Source organism: Nyctibius grandis, chromosome 33 (assembly GCF_013368605.1).
Source record: "Nyctibius grandis isolate bNycGra1 chromosome 33, bNycGra1.pri, whole genome shotgun sequence".
NCBI classification, from domain to species: domain Eukaryota; kingdom Metazoa; phylum Chordata; class Aves; order Nyctibiiformes; family Nyctibiidae; genus Nyctibius; species Nyctibius grandis.
In genome coordinates this window covers 52515-68108 of record NC_090690.1, presented here as the reverse complement: position 1 = coordinate 68108, position 15594 = coordinate 52515, and the positions used below count along the sequence as shown (strand labels likewise).

The following is a 15594-nucleotide window of genomic DNA, read 5'->3' as shown; positions in this document are numbered from 1 at the left end:
AACTTAGATTTTTGTAGTATGTATTTTTCTAAAAGATAACCAGTATCAGGTGTGGTTCAGTTACATTTTATTGGTAGCTGCTAGATCACATCAAGCTCAAATAATGCATTTAATAGACTGATTCGTGGAATAGAAGTTGTGTTCCTGAGGACGCTTACCTATGTTACTCATTGGAACAGTTTTGGGTGTTTTACAGGCTGCAAATATTTGTCAGGCTTATGAATGCCAGGATAGTAAGGCACAGCAGCACTTGGAAATGGGTTTTGGGCGAGGAATGGAAATTAATGTGTCTTTTTCTCAAGGTTAATACTTAACAAAATACAATTAACAACAACAACAAAAAATCACACCAAAAAAATGAACTGTGACACTTTATTAAAAAACATCTTTGTTTTTTTCCCCCTTCGACTGGCTGGAATATGGGATTCATTGCTGAAGCTAAGTGGACTTACACCATCATTTCTCTGAGGACATTAGAGAAGATCTCTTTGATGTCAGTTTCTAAGCTGTTAGCTAGAAAGACATGGACCATTTGTAAAGTTGCCATTTACAAAACCTATCTGAGGAAGTAATGGGCATCCTTGCCAAATCTCTCTTCTGTACTTACTATATAAGCTGCTCTCTTTGACTAGAGGCTGTGCTAGCAGATCATCAGAGAGCTCCTTAAAACAATTGGACAAGAGAGACTCTCTCAAAGAGGTTTAACTCTTAGGATGTGCATTGATACCACTTAGCATCACATGGCAACTGCAATGCAAATAAGTAATGCTTGATTACTGAGATTCTAGTTCATGGTGACTTGGTTATACCTGTCCTGCCTTCTGTTAAAGGACAAACGCAGCCTTGTGATATTTGACTTGATGTTTACTTGTGGATGTAAATCTAGCAGGCTGCTAGACCTAAAACTGCTACCATTACACTTGTCCTTTGTTCTGCCCTGCTGCGCTAAAAAGAGAGCTTTTGCTTTCATATCAGATGGTAATGCATATAAATTTAATAGTCAAAAAGTAATATGTTGATTCTGTGGCAGATAAGACTGGTGTTAAGATTTTTACCTATTCCATATTTAAATATTTAGTTCCTACCAGGAGGAAAAGCACGTGGAAGAATAGAATGTCCTAAGAAGCATGCCATCCTGGATTTGCTCAGAGAGTTTAAGCTCAGATTCAGTTAATGAATCAGTTCCAAACTGAAAAAGTAAGTAGTATATTGATATGGAAATAAGCAGCTCATGCCTACAGCTTTCCTCTTTCTGTTGAATCAGGCTGAAACCACCTTAATAACCAAAGTAAAATGGTACAAGGACAGAGCTTAAGCCTGACTGGAATGTCTTTCAAATTTACAGCCAAATACGGAGGAGGGAGATGAAGTTTTCGTGAAATTAGATCTGTCGCCTTTGCCTTCAGTTCACACCCATTCTCAAAACAACATAGCTGCTCATGGGATGCATGATGTTCTCTCTTGGTTTATTCTGTTTATTCTATTTATTATTAAAAATTTATTTTTAATTGTTCTTATGTGATTTGATGCAAGTAGAACACTTGGGGATGTGGGGGGAAAGGAGTGTTAGCTTCCGATAACCTGTAATAAGGAGAGTAATTTGAGAATGTGCCCTTCCCACACATTGCAGTCTGTCTTCCTCTTGTACTGAAAGTCATAAGCATCTGGACAAACAGGAAGCCCTGTCAGCATCCTTAAAGAACCCAGAAGGAAGCTGCGAGGGCATAGCCACGAGTAGTCCGTTTTTCTTTCTCAGGGTTTCATGTTGTCCTGAATCCAGTCAAGATAACGATTCACATTTGTATAAACGCCAGGTATGTCTTTGCGGCCACAGCCTATTCCCCAGCTGATGATTCCAATTAGATACATACGATCATCCTTCATACAGACCAGAGGCCCTCCAGAGTCACCCTAAGAGAAGCAGCAGGTTAGTAACAATCTCCTTTTTTGTTTGTTTTGTTTTGTGTTGTTTTTTCCCCCCACTGGCTTTAGTGGTACACTAGTGTCTATGGAAATACCCTATGTAATATGCTAACAAATCAAGAGCTCTTACTAACAGCATTTTCGCATAAGCCACTTTTGTGTTCCAGACTCCCTCAATGCTCCTCTCATGGGAAGAGGACCAAAAAAATCTTAACACTAAAGCGTCTAACTTTGTACGGCGCTCATTTATGAAATGTAGGTGACATGTTGATAAGAACAAAAAGAGGAATGCTCTTATTTAAGCTATAAAGATCCAGGGTGTTTTATACTGCTGTGTGTAACAGTAAAGCAAAATTATTAAAGAGCTGTTTAAACAGAAAGGATGTGGATTGAATGAGTGCCCTCCTTTTTCCTCATGTTACAGCTGCTTGTTCTCCACCATCTCTTGGCCTTTATTTTCCTTTTCTCCGGTTTTCAGTAGAGCAGCACCCCCTTCCTCTTACAGAACCTCCTGCTGAGTGTTTTGCATGCTCGCGTAAGAGAAAATATTAGGAAATGCTGCTGAGGTGGAGTTTCCTGCTTAGTTTTGTGGTATTTCCTATATTTTGGATTTTCAGTCTGTATTGTTCGGGTTTGCTTGGTTAAGTGTGGCCTGCTTTCCCAGCTATGAGGGGCAGGGGAGGAAAAAGAAAGATAAGCCAGCAGTTCTGTTCAACTAGAAGTCTACTAGAACTTCCACGTAGCCAAATGCAGAACTTCTTTAAACTATTTTCTGAAGCTTTTTGTTTGGTTAGGTCAGACTAGCAAGGACAGACGTAAAAAAGAAAAGAGGAACAGAATTAGGTTTACCTTGCAGGCATCATCAAGATGCCTTGTGTCTCCTGCACATAACATATTGTCTGTAACTGTCCGATTGTCTAGATGCTGTGTTGTGCACCGACTGGCTGGAAACAGTCTGACATGGCCTTCCTTCAGGTGCTCTGAATAGAATGGAGAAACTGGAAGAAAAATTACAATATGAATATGTATATACGTGTATATATATTTTTAAAAAATTGCAGTTCAGTTTCTGTAGTTTAGGGGCGAGTAAACAGAAGTAGCTGGGGATGAGGGGGTAATATTTCCTTACCAAAGGGCCTTTCTTAATTCTTGTGTTATGTTGGAATGGAAGGGATTTTTTTGTTTGTTTGTTTTGGGTGTTGGTTTTATTCTCCTGCACAGCTGCAATTGCACAAAGCTGAAAGTTGGAAGGATTGTTTTTCAGTCTAGTTTGGAATTACAGTTGCAGCATCCTTTCCCTCTCAAAGAGTTTATCCTGTACTCCCTGTAAGCAATGCTGAGGACTAGCTTTAAAAGCACTTTAAAAACACTTTATGTCACACTTATATGTTAAATCTTCAAGTCTACTCCAAAAACCCTATGGGTTCAAAACATGATTAGGTCTTGTTATGATGGATGCCTCACAGTCTCTGTCTCAAAGAGTTTACCAGTTAGAGAATAAAAATAAATTAGTAGAAAGTGCCAGTAAAATAAGAACTGGGGAGTTGTTTGTTTTAAATATAGGACAGCCTGTGTATACTTTCAGACAGGTTTTATTCCTGTTTGTTGTAGCTCACTTTAAAATTAGCCAGCCTTTTAATATATATCTGGGATTGTTACTTCTTTAGCTTTTTTTTTTTTTTTGCTAATCACTACACAGTCAATGTATCTTTTAGAATAATGCAACTACCTGCAACTGTATAGTATATTAAATCTTGACAGAAGTGGATTTCTGTCAGAATGACAGTATCTAAATGTACTCAGTACAGCACAAATGTGGCAGCCCTGACTGACTGCAAATTTTCTGTCTTTTCTACCTTATCCATTGTGCCATTTTTTGTGTTTCTACTGCTGGAGAGTATCAAGGAAGACTCTAATAGCCCATGCAGCTGACAGAACTCAGATGAATGAAATAACTTACAGCAAAACTTGTTTTTGTGTATCTCCCACTTAAGCATACGTTTTGTAGTGCTGATATAAGCCCATATAATAATTCAGGGGGTCACACATTAAGTGATGCTGAAGGCTTGAATTCTTGGAGGGCAGGGGACCCAAACTTTGGACATAGTATCTTGTACTTACATTCTTCATTTCTGCCATAACCAGAGATCTCGCATTCAGTCCAGTCAGGCAGCTGCAGTTCTGGTGTTGGGAGGCAGGCAGCACGGACAGTGTCTGTTTCAATAGCACAGTCTCCTGCATCCGAGTTCAACTGCAACAGAGCTGAAAAGGGAAAAAAATCCCCACTTCATTAAACACAAACTTGAGCCAACTGTGACCTTTCCAGTCACAAGGTCAGAAAAGTTCTTACCAATATCATTGTTGAAATTTTCTGAGTCAAATCTCTGATGCACAGTGTAGTTCTTCACTTGAAACTTTTGTTCACTTTCCTCGGGAGTTGCTCGGGAAGTCCTACCCAGCACAATCTTCAGCTGATTTGCACTAAAGCTGAAGAATAAGAGTCTTACTTTCTTCCCATGCTAACTGGAGTGGACCCTTCCCTTGAAGATGTGCTGTTGGAGCTTCTGCTTTTCTTATTTTAGCACTATTACTACTTAAATACCCAGGCAATTTAACCTCAAGTGTCCTATTTGCCTTCAGTTTTATGCCAATTGATTACAGCCATCATGGCAAAGCTCCTCTGCCAGCCCCTCAGCATTCTCAAGTTTCAGATGGCTCTGCATTTGTATTGACAACTTTGTCCTTCAGCTATTTGATATTCTGCTCTGGTACCTTAATGCCATACTGCCAGTTTGCCCCATAAATGCTCAGCACAATTAACTGTGTAATCTTTAGTGTAGAATGACTTACTGGGATAAAGAGCTTTTTTTCCAAGTCTTTTACCTTTCCAGTAAGGCTATACTGGATGCTTCCATTTTCTAGATTTTTCCCCAAAAAAAGTTGAGAGTACTGAATCCTCAACTTACCCTTCCTCAAAACAGTGAGCAGCTGACAAAACCCAGCAGGAACTGATCAGAATTCCTCCACAGAGGAAGTGCTCTCCAGGCGCTCGGTGATACTTCACAAAGATGGCAGCTTGCCATGGGTGAGCTGCAATGTCTGCATACGAGCCACCTTTAATCCTGTACTGGCGTACTCTGCGCTGCCGTAAGCCACAGGTGGCTGTGGATGACAAACCCAGAAATAGGCTTTTTGTTCAGGCACTCTTGCTTTGAGTTTGTGTTAAGAGCCTGTTAGTTGTCAGTGGATGTTGAGGCAGCCTGGCATGAACTGTTTAGTATCTGACTCATTCCTGTTTCCTAGGAAACTTGTATTCTGATTTGAAAAATACAGTAAGGAAACACTGCCTTTTCTGTCCTCCATTTCTGCAGTCTTCCCTTCTGGCAGAGAAAAAGGCACTTCTGTGAGAGTGGAGCCACAGAATCTCTTTCTACTCCAATAAGCTTTTTTTTTTTCTTTCCCAGCTCTTATTTTACTGTAAGAGGCTTGAGTTTAATACAAATGACATGCAGAACAGTAATGCCTCAAAGAAAGAGAAGAATCAGGAGTGCTAGGATCCTTACAGCAAGTAGGTACATTGCAGTACTCCCATGTGAGCTGATTTCCTTTCAGTACATGGCACCAGGGCTTCCTGTCATTGTCAGGATTCCTGCAGCACAAGAAAGAGAAGAGCTATTTGTATTACCAGATCTGCAGGGAGTTTGGGGAGACCTAAAGGTGGCAGACTGTGACCTGACTGTACTCTTTTCTAGAGATACAGAGGACCCTAGCGGCATGTGGAATTTGCATTTACGGAGTCTGATGTTAGAGAAGCATAGATAGGTCAGGTGGAATAAAAATGACTATTGTCAGTGAGCTTCATTTCCAGCAGTAATGTATTTCCTGTGCTTTAATAACCCATGTAAAAGACTAGAGCCCTGCCTCAAGAGTACCACAAGGAAGTTTGGTGGGATTTTTTAAATTCTATAACTGTCTACATACCGGCAGAAATTGTGACTACCAAGGCCCAGCTGGTAAGCATCTCTTCTCCAAGCAGTATATAACTTGTTGACAAGGATTCGAGAATTCCACCTCAAACAGGTAGCTCCAGAACTGGTAACACTGTGGCTGCCTCGGTAATCTGTGCCTCTTCCAGATTTGCAGTTGATGTCCCCAACTTCAATAAGAAAGCTGCACGTTAACCGATGGATGTGAACCAGTCAGCTGTTCCTAACCGTGATTTCTGTCAGAACAGCTATATATTAGCTATACTTATCTCAGTCTCTCACTGTCATAAATATTAAAAGCTTAAACATGATTTAACGTGAGAGTCTCAACTTTTCAGGCTACAGGAATAGCACAAGTCCACTTACATATGCAGTGACTCATGGAAGCTCTAAAGTCCATTCCCTGTCCCGCTGCATGTACCTTTTGAACAGGAGGGCACACTGCAGTGTTCCCAGATGTACTTTCCTGCTTTATAGATATAGCACCAAGGTCTGGAATCCTCATCTGGGTTTCTGAAAGAGTTATGATATTATGCATCATTATAAAGCTATGGTTATTAGTCCCATGCCTGCCATCTAGTTCAGTAACTTAATCCTGCTCTGCAGTGAAGATGTGGACTGAACCATCAGAAGTCATTTGGATTCCTATTTTAATTATAAAATTGTGGAGTACATGGAGGTAAGGATGAGACAGCCAGTAACTAGCAGGAGTGGACAGCTTGTTTGTGTCGTTTAGTTCATGTGCTGAAAGCACTATATTTTTACAGTTTTGAGCAGGGTCTGGAGCTGCAGGAAACTGGCTTACAAAGGGAGTTTTAGGCACTGAGAAGGGACAAGGGAAAGACTATGGGCTGAGAGATGTATGCATTTTGTAGTCTGTCATAAGCATCCAGTCTAGATAGATCTGAAGTTCAGATATGTCTATGAAAGTCGCAGTTGCTGCTCATGGGCTGTGCTGTATTTGCACCTGTGCAGAGTGTTCTCTGCTTGGTATTAAGACTGTTGCAAACAGCTGTTCCTTTGCTCCAGTCTCTTAGAATGCACTGATTCCTGTGACTCTGGCCTGTGTGCCATCAGCCCCTCACCTGCAATAGTTGTGATTGCCCAATCCCAGCTCAGCAGCATCCTCTCTTCGGCCGCTGTACGTCCGGTCCATCAAGCCATTGCTATTCCAGTTTAAACATTCAGTTCCACTCTCTGTCATGCTCCACGTGCCCCTGTATGTTACTCCAGCATCCCTGTAGCACTTAATTTCAGTATCTGAACAAAAGGGAACAAAATGTTACTATAAGGACAGCATCCCAAACTCTGCTTCCCCAGTCTCTGTTCTGTTTAAACTTGGCTTCCAGATGTCTTGTCTAGTAAGTCTGTGAAAATGCCTTGCCAGGCAGACTGTAAGTATACACGAAGGTCTTCATCTCCAAAATTTAAGAGTTTTATTACGAGACACTGAGAAGAGCCCAGGTGTCCATCTTAAAAGTTCTTTGTAGTATTAGCTTTAGAATAAAAAGAGGCAACTTAACAGACAGCCTAGTATACAGCAGCAGCTTCTGGGTACCTCATATTTCTGCACTGCATGGCTAAAACCAGTAGTATTGTTCACAGTAATTGACATGATATACTCGCCTATTTCACACTGCTTCCCAGAGAAACCTTGGTGGCACTGGCAGATGAAGAGCTGTGGGGAATAATATGCCTGTGAACATTGGCCCCCGTTGTAGCATTTATTTCTAGTGCAGGCTGTGGGATAAGCAAAAGCCAGGAAATACTGTTAGATTTCACAGAAGTAAGAAGCTGACAATGTATACCCATGTTTCCTCTCCTGTCAGTCTCCTTTAGCCTGTTCTGTTTTTCCCTGCCTACCTGTTACTGTCATGTGCTCACAGTCTTCCTTTGCTCCATTCTCTCCACATACACTATTAGGAGCCTTCCTCAGCCCCTTGCCCACTCCTGCTTAGTCCTGCATGAGTTGGTATATATTAGTATTTTCATTTCTATCCTATTCTCTTTCAAGCCAAATTTTCTGTGCGATAGCTCATTCCTTGACAGTGGAATTCTTCTTTAGGATGATTAGATGGACAATCTCTCATCCCCCACCATTTCCTTTCTCTTTTTCTTCTTCATACTCACCTCTGACAGGCACAGTGTGGCAGCGACTCCAACCACTGTCGCACCTACAGTATTCTATTCTGCTCCCTGAGAGCCTCAGCCAGGTCCCCCTGTGCTGGTATATTTCTCCAGATGAATTGTCTGTGCAAATGGCTGTAATTGTAGAAAGGAAATCCTCTTTTAGAGATGCAGGGAAAAGACCTGGCTAAGCAAAAGAATTCCCTTCTCTTTCCAGGAGAAAAGTATCTGTGATGGGAGCATCTGTCTAATGGGCTGCCCTTTTCCTTCTCAGACCACAGTTGTCCCGTCTCTTTCACTGCTGTGTTGCTGGATGTACTGTTCCACTATTGACTGGTCTCTTTTTCTTTGAAGAAGAGCAGAGGGAGGGGAAAACTTTGTTCTTTGAGTTGTGGATGGTATTAACAGTCTGGTATTTTGCCTTCTGAATCTCTCATCCAGATAACCATGACAAACAGCTTTCAAGCTCCATTCCCTCAGCATTATCTGCTTTCCCCTCCCGTGTTCATAAAGCTTCACGTAACACAGTTGTGCTTTGCCTGGCTTACCTCTAGATCTCGCTCCCCGTTTGAAACGCATGCGTAAGCCCTGCAAGCAAAGAAGGTTAATTCTGTGAGTAACTGCTCTCTTAAGAAAATTGAGAGAACAAGTGCCTCCAAAGAGCCAGTCCTCCTCTTGAGGCCTTGTAAATCAGGAGAGCTCTGAGCAACTGTCTGCCCTCCTTGTCAGACAGTACGGGGAACAGTGCCTTTAGTACCTCAGCATGGGTACTGACAATCGTAGATCACTGAGTTGCTGCAGACTACCAGGTGATTGCTTGTCATCTGAGTAACGTGAACTTGAGATGTGCTGTACTCACATCGTGTGTGAAGTGGTTACGTGCTCTTGGAGCATTGCAAGTGCTAACTTCAGCTTGTCAGCTTTCTGCTATTTGAAGGAGGTTCAAGCAAATGATTTCCAAAGAAGTAAATATGAACAAGCAGTAATTTTGGTCATTGACATGCAGTTTCCCCAGAAGCCTTTGTAGCTTGCTTACCTTTGAGAGATACCTCTCCTGCAGCCAATTAAAGACAATATTTTGGGTAAAGTTTTAAGGAAGAAACCAACTTAGGAAGCTTCTTTGATCAGGCCACAAGAGAAAGAATAACATAAAAAGAAAGAGGAAGGCTGGGATAGCAATTTTTTGAGAAAGAGACTAAACATTTTAGAATTGTGTAGGGTTTTCTTAAGCTCTGCAATGTGAGGCTTAAAGTGAGGCGACATGGGAACCATCGATGTCCAGTTGTAAGTGAGAGTAATGATGAAGGTGGTGACAACAGAAAGAAAATTAAAGGGTGATCACAGTGGAACTCTGACTAACAGTGAAAGGTGACAGTGAACAGATACACCAAGCAGATTTGGAGAAGACTTGCTTACTGAAATGAAAACCAGCCAGGATAACACATTAATGGAAATCCCAGCTTAGAGGTAAACTACTTTGTAAGGTTTTCCTTCCTCTGATTTCTAGTGATACAACCAGATTCTCCTTCTGTCTGATGCAGATAGCTGGAGTCAATGGTAAGGAAGTGCTGCTGAAAAAACAGGAGGATGGCAAGAACATTATTTGGTGCATCAGCCTCTTACCTGGCATTGAGCAGTCATGATTGCTCCTACCAGCAGGAGAAGACATGCGAGTTTGCCTTCCATTCTGAGTGTTTTCCACGTCACTTCCAAATCTCAAGTTATCTGTAGAGACAAAAGAAAAAATAAGATGTTGAACACAGGCATTTTACAGTGTGAATGGAGTTCAAGGTCACAAGTTTAAATAAAGGTTTTAAATTATGAAAATTTTTTTTACATTAAAAAATACTTTCTACTCTGCAATTCTCAGCCACCTGGTCTAGCTGTCCTGGTGTTCCTGGACAGGGCAAACTGCCAGGCTGGACCCTGATGTGCTTTTACTTGATAAACTTAGAAACCTGACAAGCTAAAGCACACCCTTTTAGGTCTGGAGGAAACTCGGAGAGTGTTTCCTGGGGAATAACATTGGTAGAAGAAATTCCAAGTCCTTTTTCCCAAGGTTGCTGGAAGCCAACAGTATCGTGTGCATCGTTAAAGAGATGGACTTGTCTAATGAAGGAGTGTAATGCTGATTGCAAAGTGTTAATTGAGATTCAGGTCACTGAGGCCTACCTAAGAGATCTCTTGCAGGGGCACAAAAATCTGCTGAAGGGTCAGTCTGTGATAATAGTGGTTTAAGAGGATTTGCATTTTCTGCACAGACTGCTGCTTTGGGTGAGAGTGAGGGCTTCTCTCTTGCGTAGAGGATGGCGTCGGCAAGGGGACTTTGGTTGATAGGTGGGGACAGCACTGCTATGTCTTTGATTGTTCAATATTTCTATAGCTTCTCCCCAGCTGAGCTCTTAGTTTCTACTATTGTCATATGCTTTTGCTAAAAAGGGCGAGTATGGCAATTGGCTGGCAGTCTAGCTTTTGGGCTGGTGTTCTCATTTATTCGTTCAGCATGTCTTTCCGTGTGTCACTTCTATGCAGTCACAAGTACGTCCTATTCCCTCTAACTCCTTCAGCAGCTTTACACCTCAGACAAAGCCCTCTTCTATCCCACATGAGTTTCTGCTTCCTCTAGACTGATTTACATAGTCTGTCTCCTACAGCAGCAATCTTGCGAGAGAACCTCCACTGATCTCCTGTGGGAGATCGCTGGCTGGTATGGTGTGGCTGGGGTTAAGGATGAGTCTGGATTTCTGCCTCCATTCATCTCCTTTGCTTTGAAAATCTACTTCTCTCTTCACTCATCAGACGTTAATTTCCTGCCTGGTGAAATATCTGCTCTGACCTAGCCACAGATAGCTATAGGAAGGACATTTGGGTACTGTGATCCATCTGTATTTCTTCCTACTGTAGCAAAATTTATTTCTGGCTGGCCTTGAGCAGGCAGATTTCTTGGCAGAAGTGTGAATTTAGATTTCTGTAGCCACTGACTGCAGCGAGATATGCTACCATCTTGTGGCCTCGTTTCCCCTCCCCCAGTTTCGTTCCTGACAAAGGAGGAAAAATGATTTCTTTCACTGAAGGCAAGCGCCTTGTGTAAGCGCTGACTGGTTTAGGGCCGCCGCTGGGCGGAGAGAAAATTCTGAGCAGCCGGGGGGATGCGCTCGTAACACAGCGTAGTCTCGAGCGTATACAAAATTTTACCGCTGAAATTAAGGAACACAGTCTTTTTCCCCTTCCTGTACTAAATGCCATTTCTAATCTCATCCTCATAGCAGAAAAATACACTGGATGTGACAGACAAAGGCAGTGAAAGGCTTTCTGAGGTGGTCTGATGCCTATGAAGGCAATGTGCGTTGCTGTGGGCTGCTGGCTTCTCTGTTAATCCCTGTAGGAAAAATCCCCAAGAAGATGCATTTTGCCCATTCTTCTATCTTGGTGACCTTCTAGTAACTGTAAAAGATCAGGCAAATGTATGTACGTAAAAGACCTCCAGTAAAGCCTGACCTTAGCAGCATGAGTTTGGTAGCTAACAGAGTTCTATTATACTTAGAAACACTGCTGAACTTGAGGACTTCAAATGAGGATTTACTAGTACACCAACAGGACTCTGTTGGGGGGCGAGGAGGCTGTTGTTCATGGCAAAACTTAAATTAGTAAGATGGATACAAATAATTATACAGTGTCAGAAGTTTAGAAACTTAGTGCCTATGGAAACGTGGCATTAAAGAGCAAGGTCCAATACATCTATTAAAAACTGGAAAGGTATTATTGATTTTCATAGTTGAGTAATAGCTTTTAAGGACCGGAGTTGTCATTGTTATATAATCTGAACTCTTACAATAAGACAAATAACTTTATCACAGGTTTCCTGACTTGAATCCATAATTTTCTTCCTAAAAGTCATAGTTACTCCTGCATGCAGTAACGGCAGCTCTTTTTTACAATTGAACGAGACATAAGTAATGACCAGTGTGAAGAGATTTAGCTTGATCCCCTGTACTAACCAAGTCTGCTACAGCAGTCAGTCTAGAAGACTGAGATGATGAATCACGAGAATGTGATATAGATGGGAACCCCCCCTGCTTTGAACAAGTCCAGCATGAGAGGTCCATTTTCTCTCTTCCTTTAAAAATATAATGCCCCCCTATACAAACCGAGAGCTGGGAGTGAGGTAGAGTAGCAGGCAAGAAGATATAATTTCATTCACAATCTCTAGGATTGCTCTGCAGTTCCAAATCTTTGAAATAATATTCAGGCGCTGTCTCCCACACTATCAGCTTTTTATCATCTACATTACATGATCCCATAGCAAGTAGAAAGCTAACCGAATTATTTGAGAAAACTACTACTTCCAAAATTAGGAGCTCAGACTCTGTTTATATAAAGCCATAGAAGGCAGCTGGATAATAGCTGGTGAAATTGCAGTATGACAGATGAATGAGTCATAAATTGGGGTTCAAGGCTAAAAAAGGGATAGAGTTTGTGGTTTGTTGTGGTGTTTTTTTTAAAGATTTGTTCAAAGAAAAAGCAAAAGGCACAAATATTCCAGTCTCTGAAGCAGAACTGGGAGTACAGGAGGATAGTTTAGGCTGTGGTTTCTCATCATTAGACTGCACAAAGAGGAGACTTAAGTTGCAAGTCAGACTGAAAAGATTCACAGGAGCAGCTTCTGAGAACCTTAGTTACTCCAAGTCTTGTCTTTGGGTCACATCTTGATGATGATGTGGAGAAGGCTTGAAGTTCTTACTTGACAGCTTTAAATGAGATACTGCTATCTAAGACCTGGTTAAGGAAAGGTTTGTTCAGTGAAACTACTTAGATAAGTTGAGCTGCTTTGTTGGAATTTCTCTCTGGGAAGCACCGTAAAGAACTGTTGAGACCTCATTTTTGAGATACCTGCTAAGATGCCACCAAAACAAGGCAACACTGGTGAAATCTGAATTTTTTTTTGGTAGGAGGACAGAGTGGCAAAGCTGGCCTAACTAATATCTTGGAGGGAGTCCTAGATGCCTGAAAACAGCAGGAAGCTATAGCTAGTTTTCGGGGAGGGGGGGGAAACATCTTTTATATTAAAAAAACCCAACCCAACCCAAACCAAACCAAAAACCACCAAACCAAAAAAGGCATTTCAGTCATGGAGACTGACATGAAAGGAAGAGTCCCTATTTAAAAAGCACTTGCATGGTTTGATCAAGTTTATGATTATAATCAAGTTTATCACATATAGTCCGCTATACAAGCAGATTCTAGTCTTACACAGCACATGCTTATACTGTAGAATGCGACAGATAGTCTCCCTAAAGTTATCTTGCATCGGATGCCACATCCTTTTTTCCACTTATTTCTGCTGCCCCTGTTCAAGCTAGCTTATCTTATACTGCTGCAGCCCTTCCCCTCTCCATGGGGGGGGTGCCTGTCCATCCACTGGTGGCTGCTGTCCCACTATGTATGGAAAACTGGTAACAGATGTTGCCAGATGTTTATTTTCAGTTTTGGGAAAGGAACAACTTAAGCCAGTCAACTGGGATGTTCTGAATGATAAGCCCTATCAAACTGAAACCATATGGCTGTTTGAAAAATACCATGTTTACAAGACTCCAAGCAGAAATCTGCAAGCAATGTGCTTTCTGGTAGGGCTCTCCTAAATGTTTTGTGCCTTCTGCTCTCACCCTTTGCTTCCTCTCTGATCAAAAATACTCTACAGATAAGCCAGAGGCCTACACGTGGTGTTCTGACATTTTGATTCTACACTTGCAGGTACATTAGGACATAAAGATATATGATACACTAAATTTATCTCTCTTTGCTGAAGCATCATCAGCAGGAATACTTTAACTCCCACATATCAATTTATTATTAATAACAGCCCTTCTAAGCAAGCAGTGAGAGTGTGAGTATTATCCTACTGATGTGGAATAAGACCTAAAAAGGGGAAGTATCTTATCAAGGTTGAACCAAAAGTCATTAATAGAAATTAAAAGTAGCTCTCCCCCTGCTCTATGCCTCCCAATAACCTAGTATGTCCGTTCCAGAATACTTTGATTCTGAATCTACAGCACTAACAGCTTTCTTGCTGATGAACAGCTATCCTGATCTAGTTCAAGAAAAAGACTGCAGATCCTTGCTGCCTTTTCCTGCCTTCTGGAGAAAGTGCTTCTGTATCCCTTTTCTAAACTCAGCAGACGAGTATCAGACTTGGTGCTATTTCTCTTTAAAATGTAACAGTGAACAGACCTCTGATTTTGGGGAAAAGAATTAAAAAAAAAACAACAACAAAAAAGTAAGATTCTGTAGTCTTCGAAGGCATCAGAGGAAACAGATTATTTCAAACTCCAGCTGTGTTTTGGAAATCATTCTCAATATTTCCTGTGGTTTTGGCCGCATTTGAAAAGAAGTGTGTTTAGGGAGAACTGAAGAAGACCCGCCCTCCTCCTCTTTGTCCCTCCATTATCCTGGTTGGGAGCCTGGGGTGAAAGGCATAGTCTGATCTCCTCCCAGGAAGACGATAAATTATCCTTTCACAGCTAGCTCTCTGGGTCTCTCCTTACCATCAGGGTATTTGTCCGTTAACTCTTCCTTTGTTTTAAGCTCTTTTGCTGCTGTTCTTTGTGTGGGAGACTCCTCCCTGCTAACTGGTGAGAGCCTGAGAAAAGCTGAAGTCAGCCCTGGAACAGCTGAAGCTTTCTTGAAACAACTGAAAGCTAGCAGCTTTACCCAGCATTATGAATCTTTTCAAAAGCTGAAAGGAAATAGCTCAGTTAGTTAACTACCATGGTGCTTCAGTGGGATTTATTAAATAATAATATTTAATGACAATGCTATTGATGTTGAAAACGGAAAATGCACTTTTTGAAACAGGTGCAGAGTAGTACCTACCTTTTTGCTTCTTCTGTTCTGTGTTCTGCTGATGATTTCCTTTCCAGACCAGTCTGCTTCTGCGTTTTCTGTGCCTCTGCTCTATCTCTCTGAACAGCTCCTGTCCTACTTAAAACTCCACTCGAGGGGGTGGAGACTCCAGAGGGCAGTGGGGCGTGCTTTCCCCCACCCCTTCCAGAGCATCTGGGGGTGAGCTAAGACAGGGTGGCTGGTGTCCAGAGTATTAGGGAGCGAGTCTGTGCAGGACAGGGGAAAGCTTGCTTGCTGAAGTGAGTGGGGCATGCTGGATTTTACAGCCAGTTTGTTTTGTTCTTTCTTCCAGTCAGAGAGCAGATTCGGTCTTCAAAACCCATTATGCTTCTAGGAACGTGAGGGGGGCACTGCCCAGGTGTATGATTTATAACATGACCAGAGGTCTGCAATCTGTAGACTTAGTCCTAGTACTGAGAAACTCCTGTTTCAAGCAAGAGTGTGGTGTGCTGTCCTCTGAATGGCATCCATTGAGAATCTTTGGCAGAGAGACCCTACCTGTATGTGGAGCAAAGCATGCCATGAACAGTGCCACTGGGAGAAGAAATGGTCAGAGGAGCTCTCAAATTAGGTGGGGACAATGAGCAAAACTTCCAAGGATCCTTAGATAGAAATAAGCAATAGCATGTTGAGGGCCAAAGAGTTAAATGTTTGCTGA

General features: G+C 41.8%; 1 protein-coding gene across 4 annotated transcripts; it reads right to left on the bottom strand.

The window, feature by feature from the left end:
* Positions 1 to 358: 358 nt before the first annotated feature.
* Positions 359 to 14999, bottom strand: PLAT (plasminogen activator, tissue type). Of its 4 annotated transcripts, none has more exons than XM_068421448.1 (13): positions 14907 to 14999; positions 9660 to 9761; positions 8040 to 8171; positions 7536 to 7649; positions 6995 to 7169; positions 6331 to 6422; positions 5905 to 6079; positions 5487 to 5572; positions 4890 to 5085; positions 4274 to 4410; positions 4045 to 4185; positions 2773 to 2921; positions 359 to 1911 (listed from the first exon to the last, which is right to left on the bottom strand). In XM_068421448.1, exons 2-13 carry the CDS (start codon positions 9703 to 9705, stop codon positions 1753 to 1755), a joined length of 1602 nt encoding a protein of 533 aa, XP_068277549.1. In that variant the 5' UTR covers positions 9706 to 9761; positions 14907 to 14999; the 3' UTR covers positions 359 to 1752. The 4 variants fall into 4 exon arrangements, with proteins under 4 accessions (XP_068277549.1, XP_068277548.1, XP_068277550.1 ...); XM_068421447.1 differs by lacking the exon at positions 14907 to 14999 and adding an exon at positions 8585 to 8624 and having other exon boundaries at positions 9660 to 9743; XM_068421449.1 differs by lacking the exons at positions 7536 to 7649; positions 14907 to 14999 and adding an exon at positions 8585 to 8624 and having other exon boundaries at positions 9660 to 9743.
* Between the last annotated feature and the right edge of the window lie 595 nt (positions 15000 to 15594).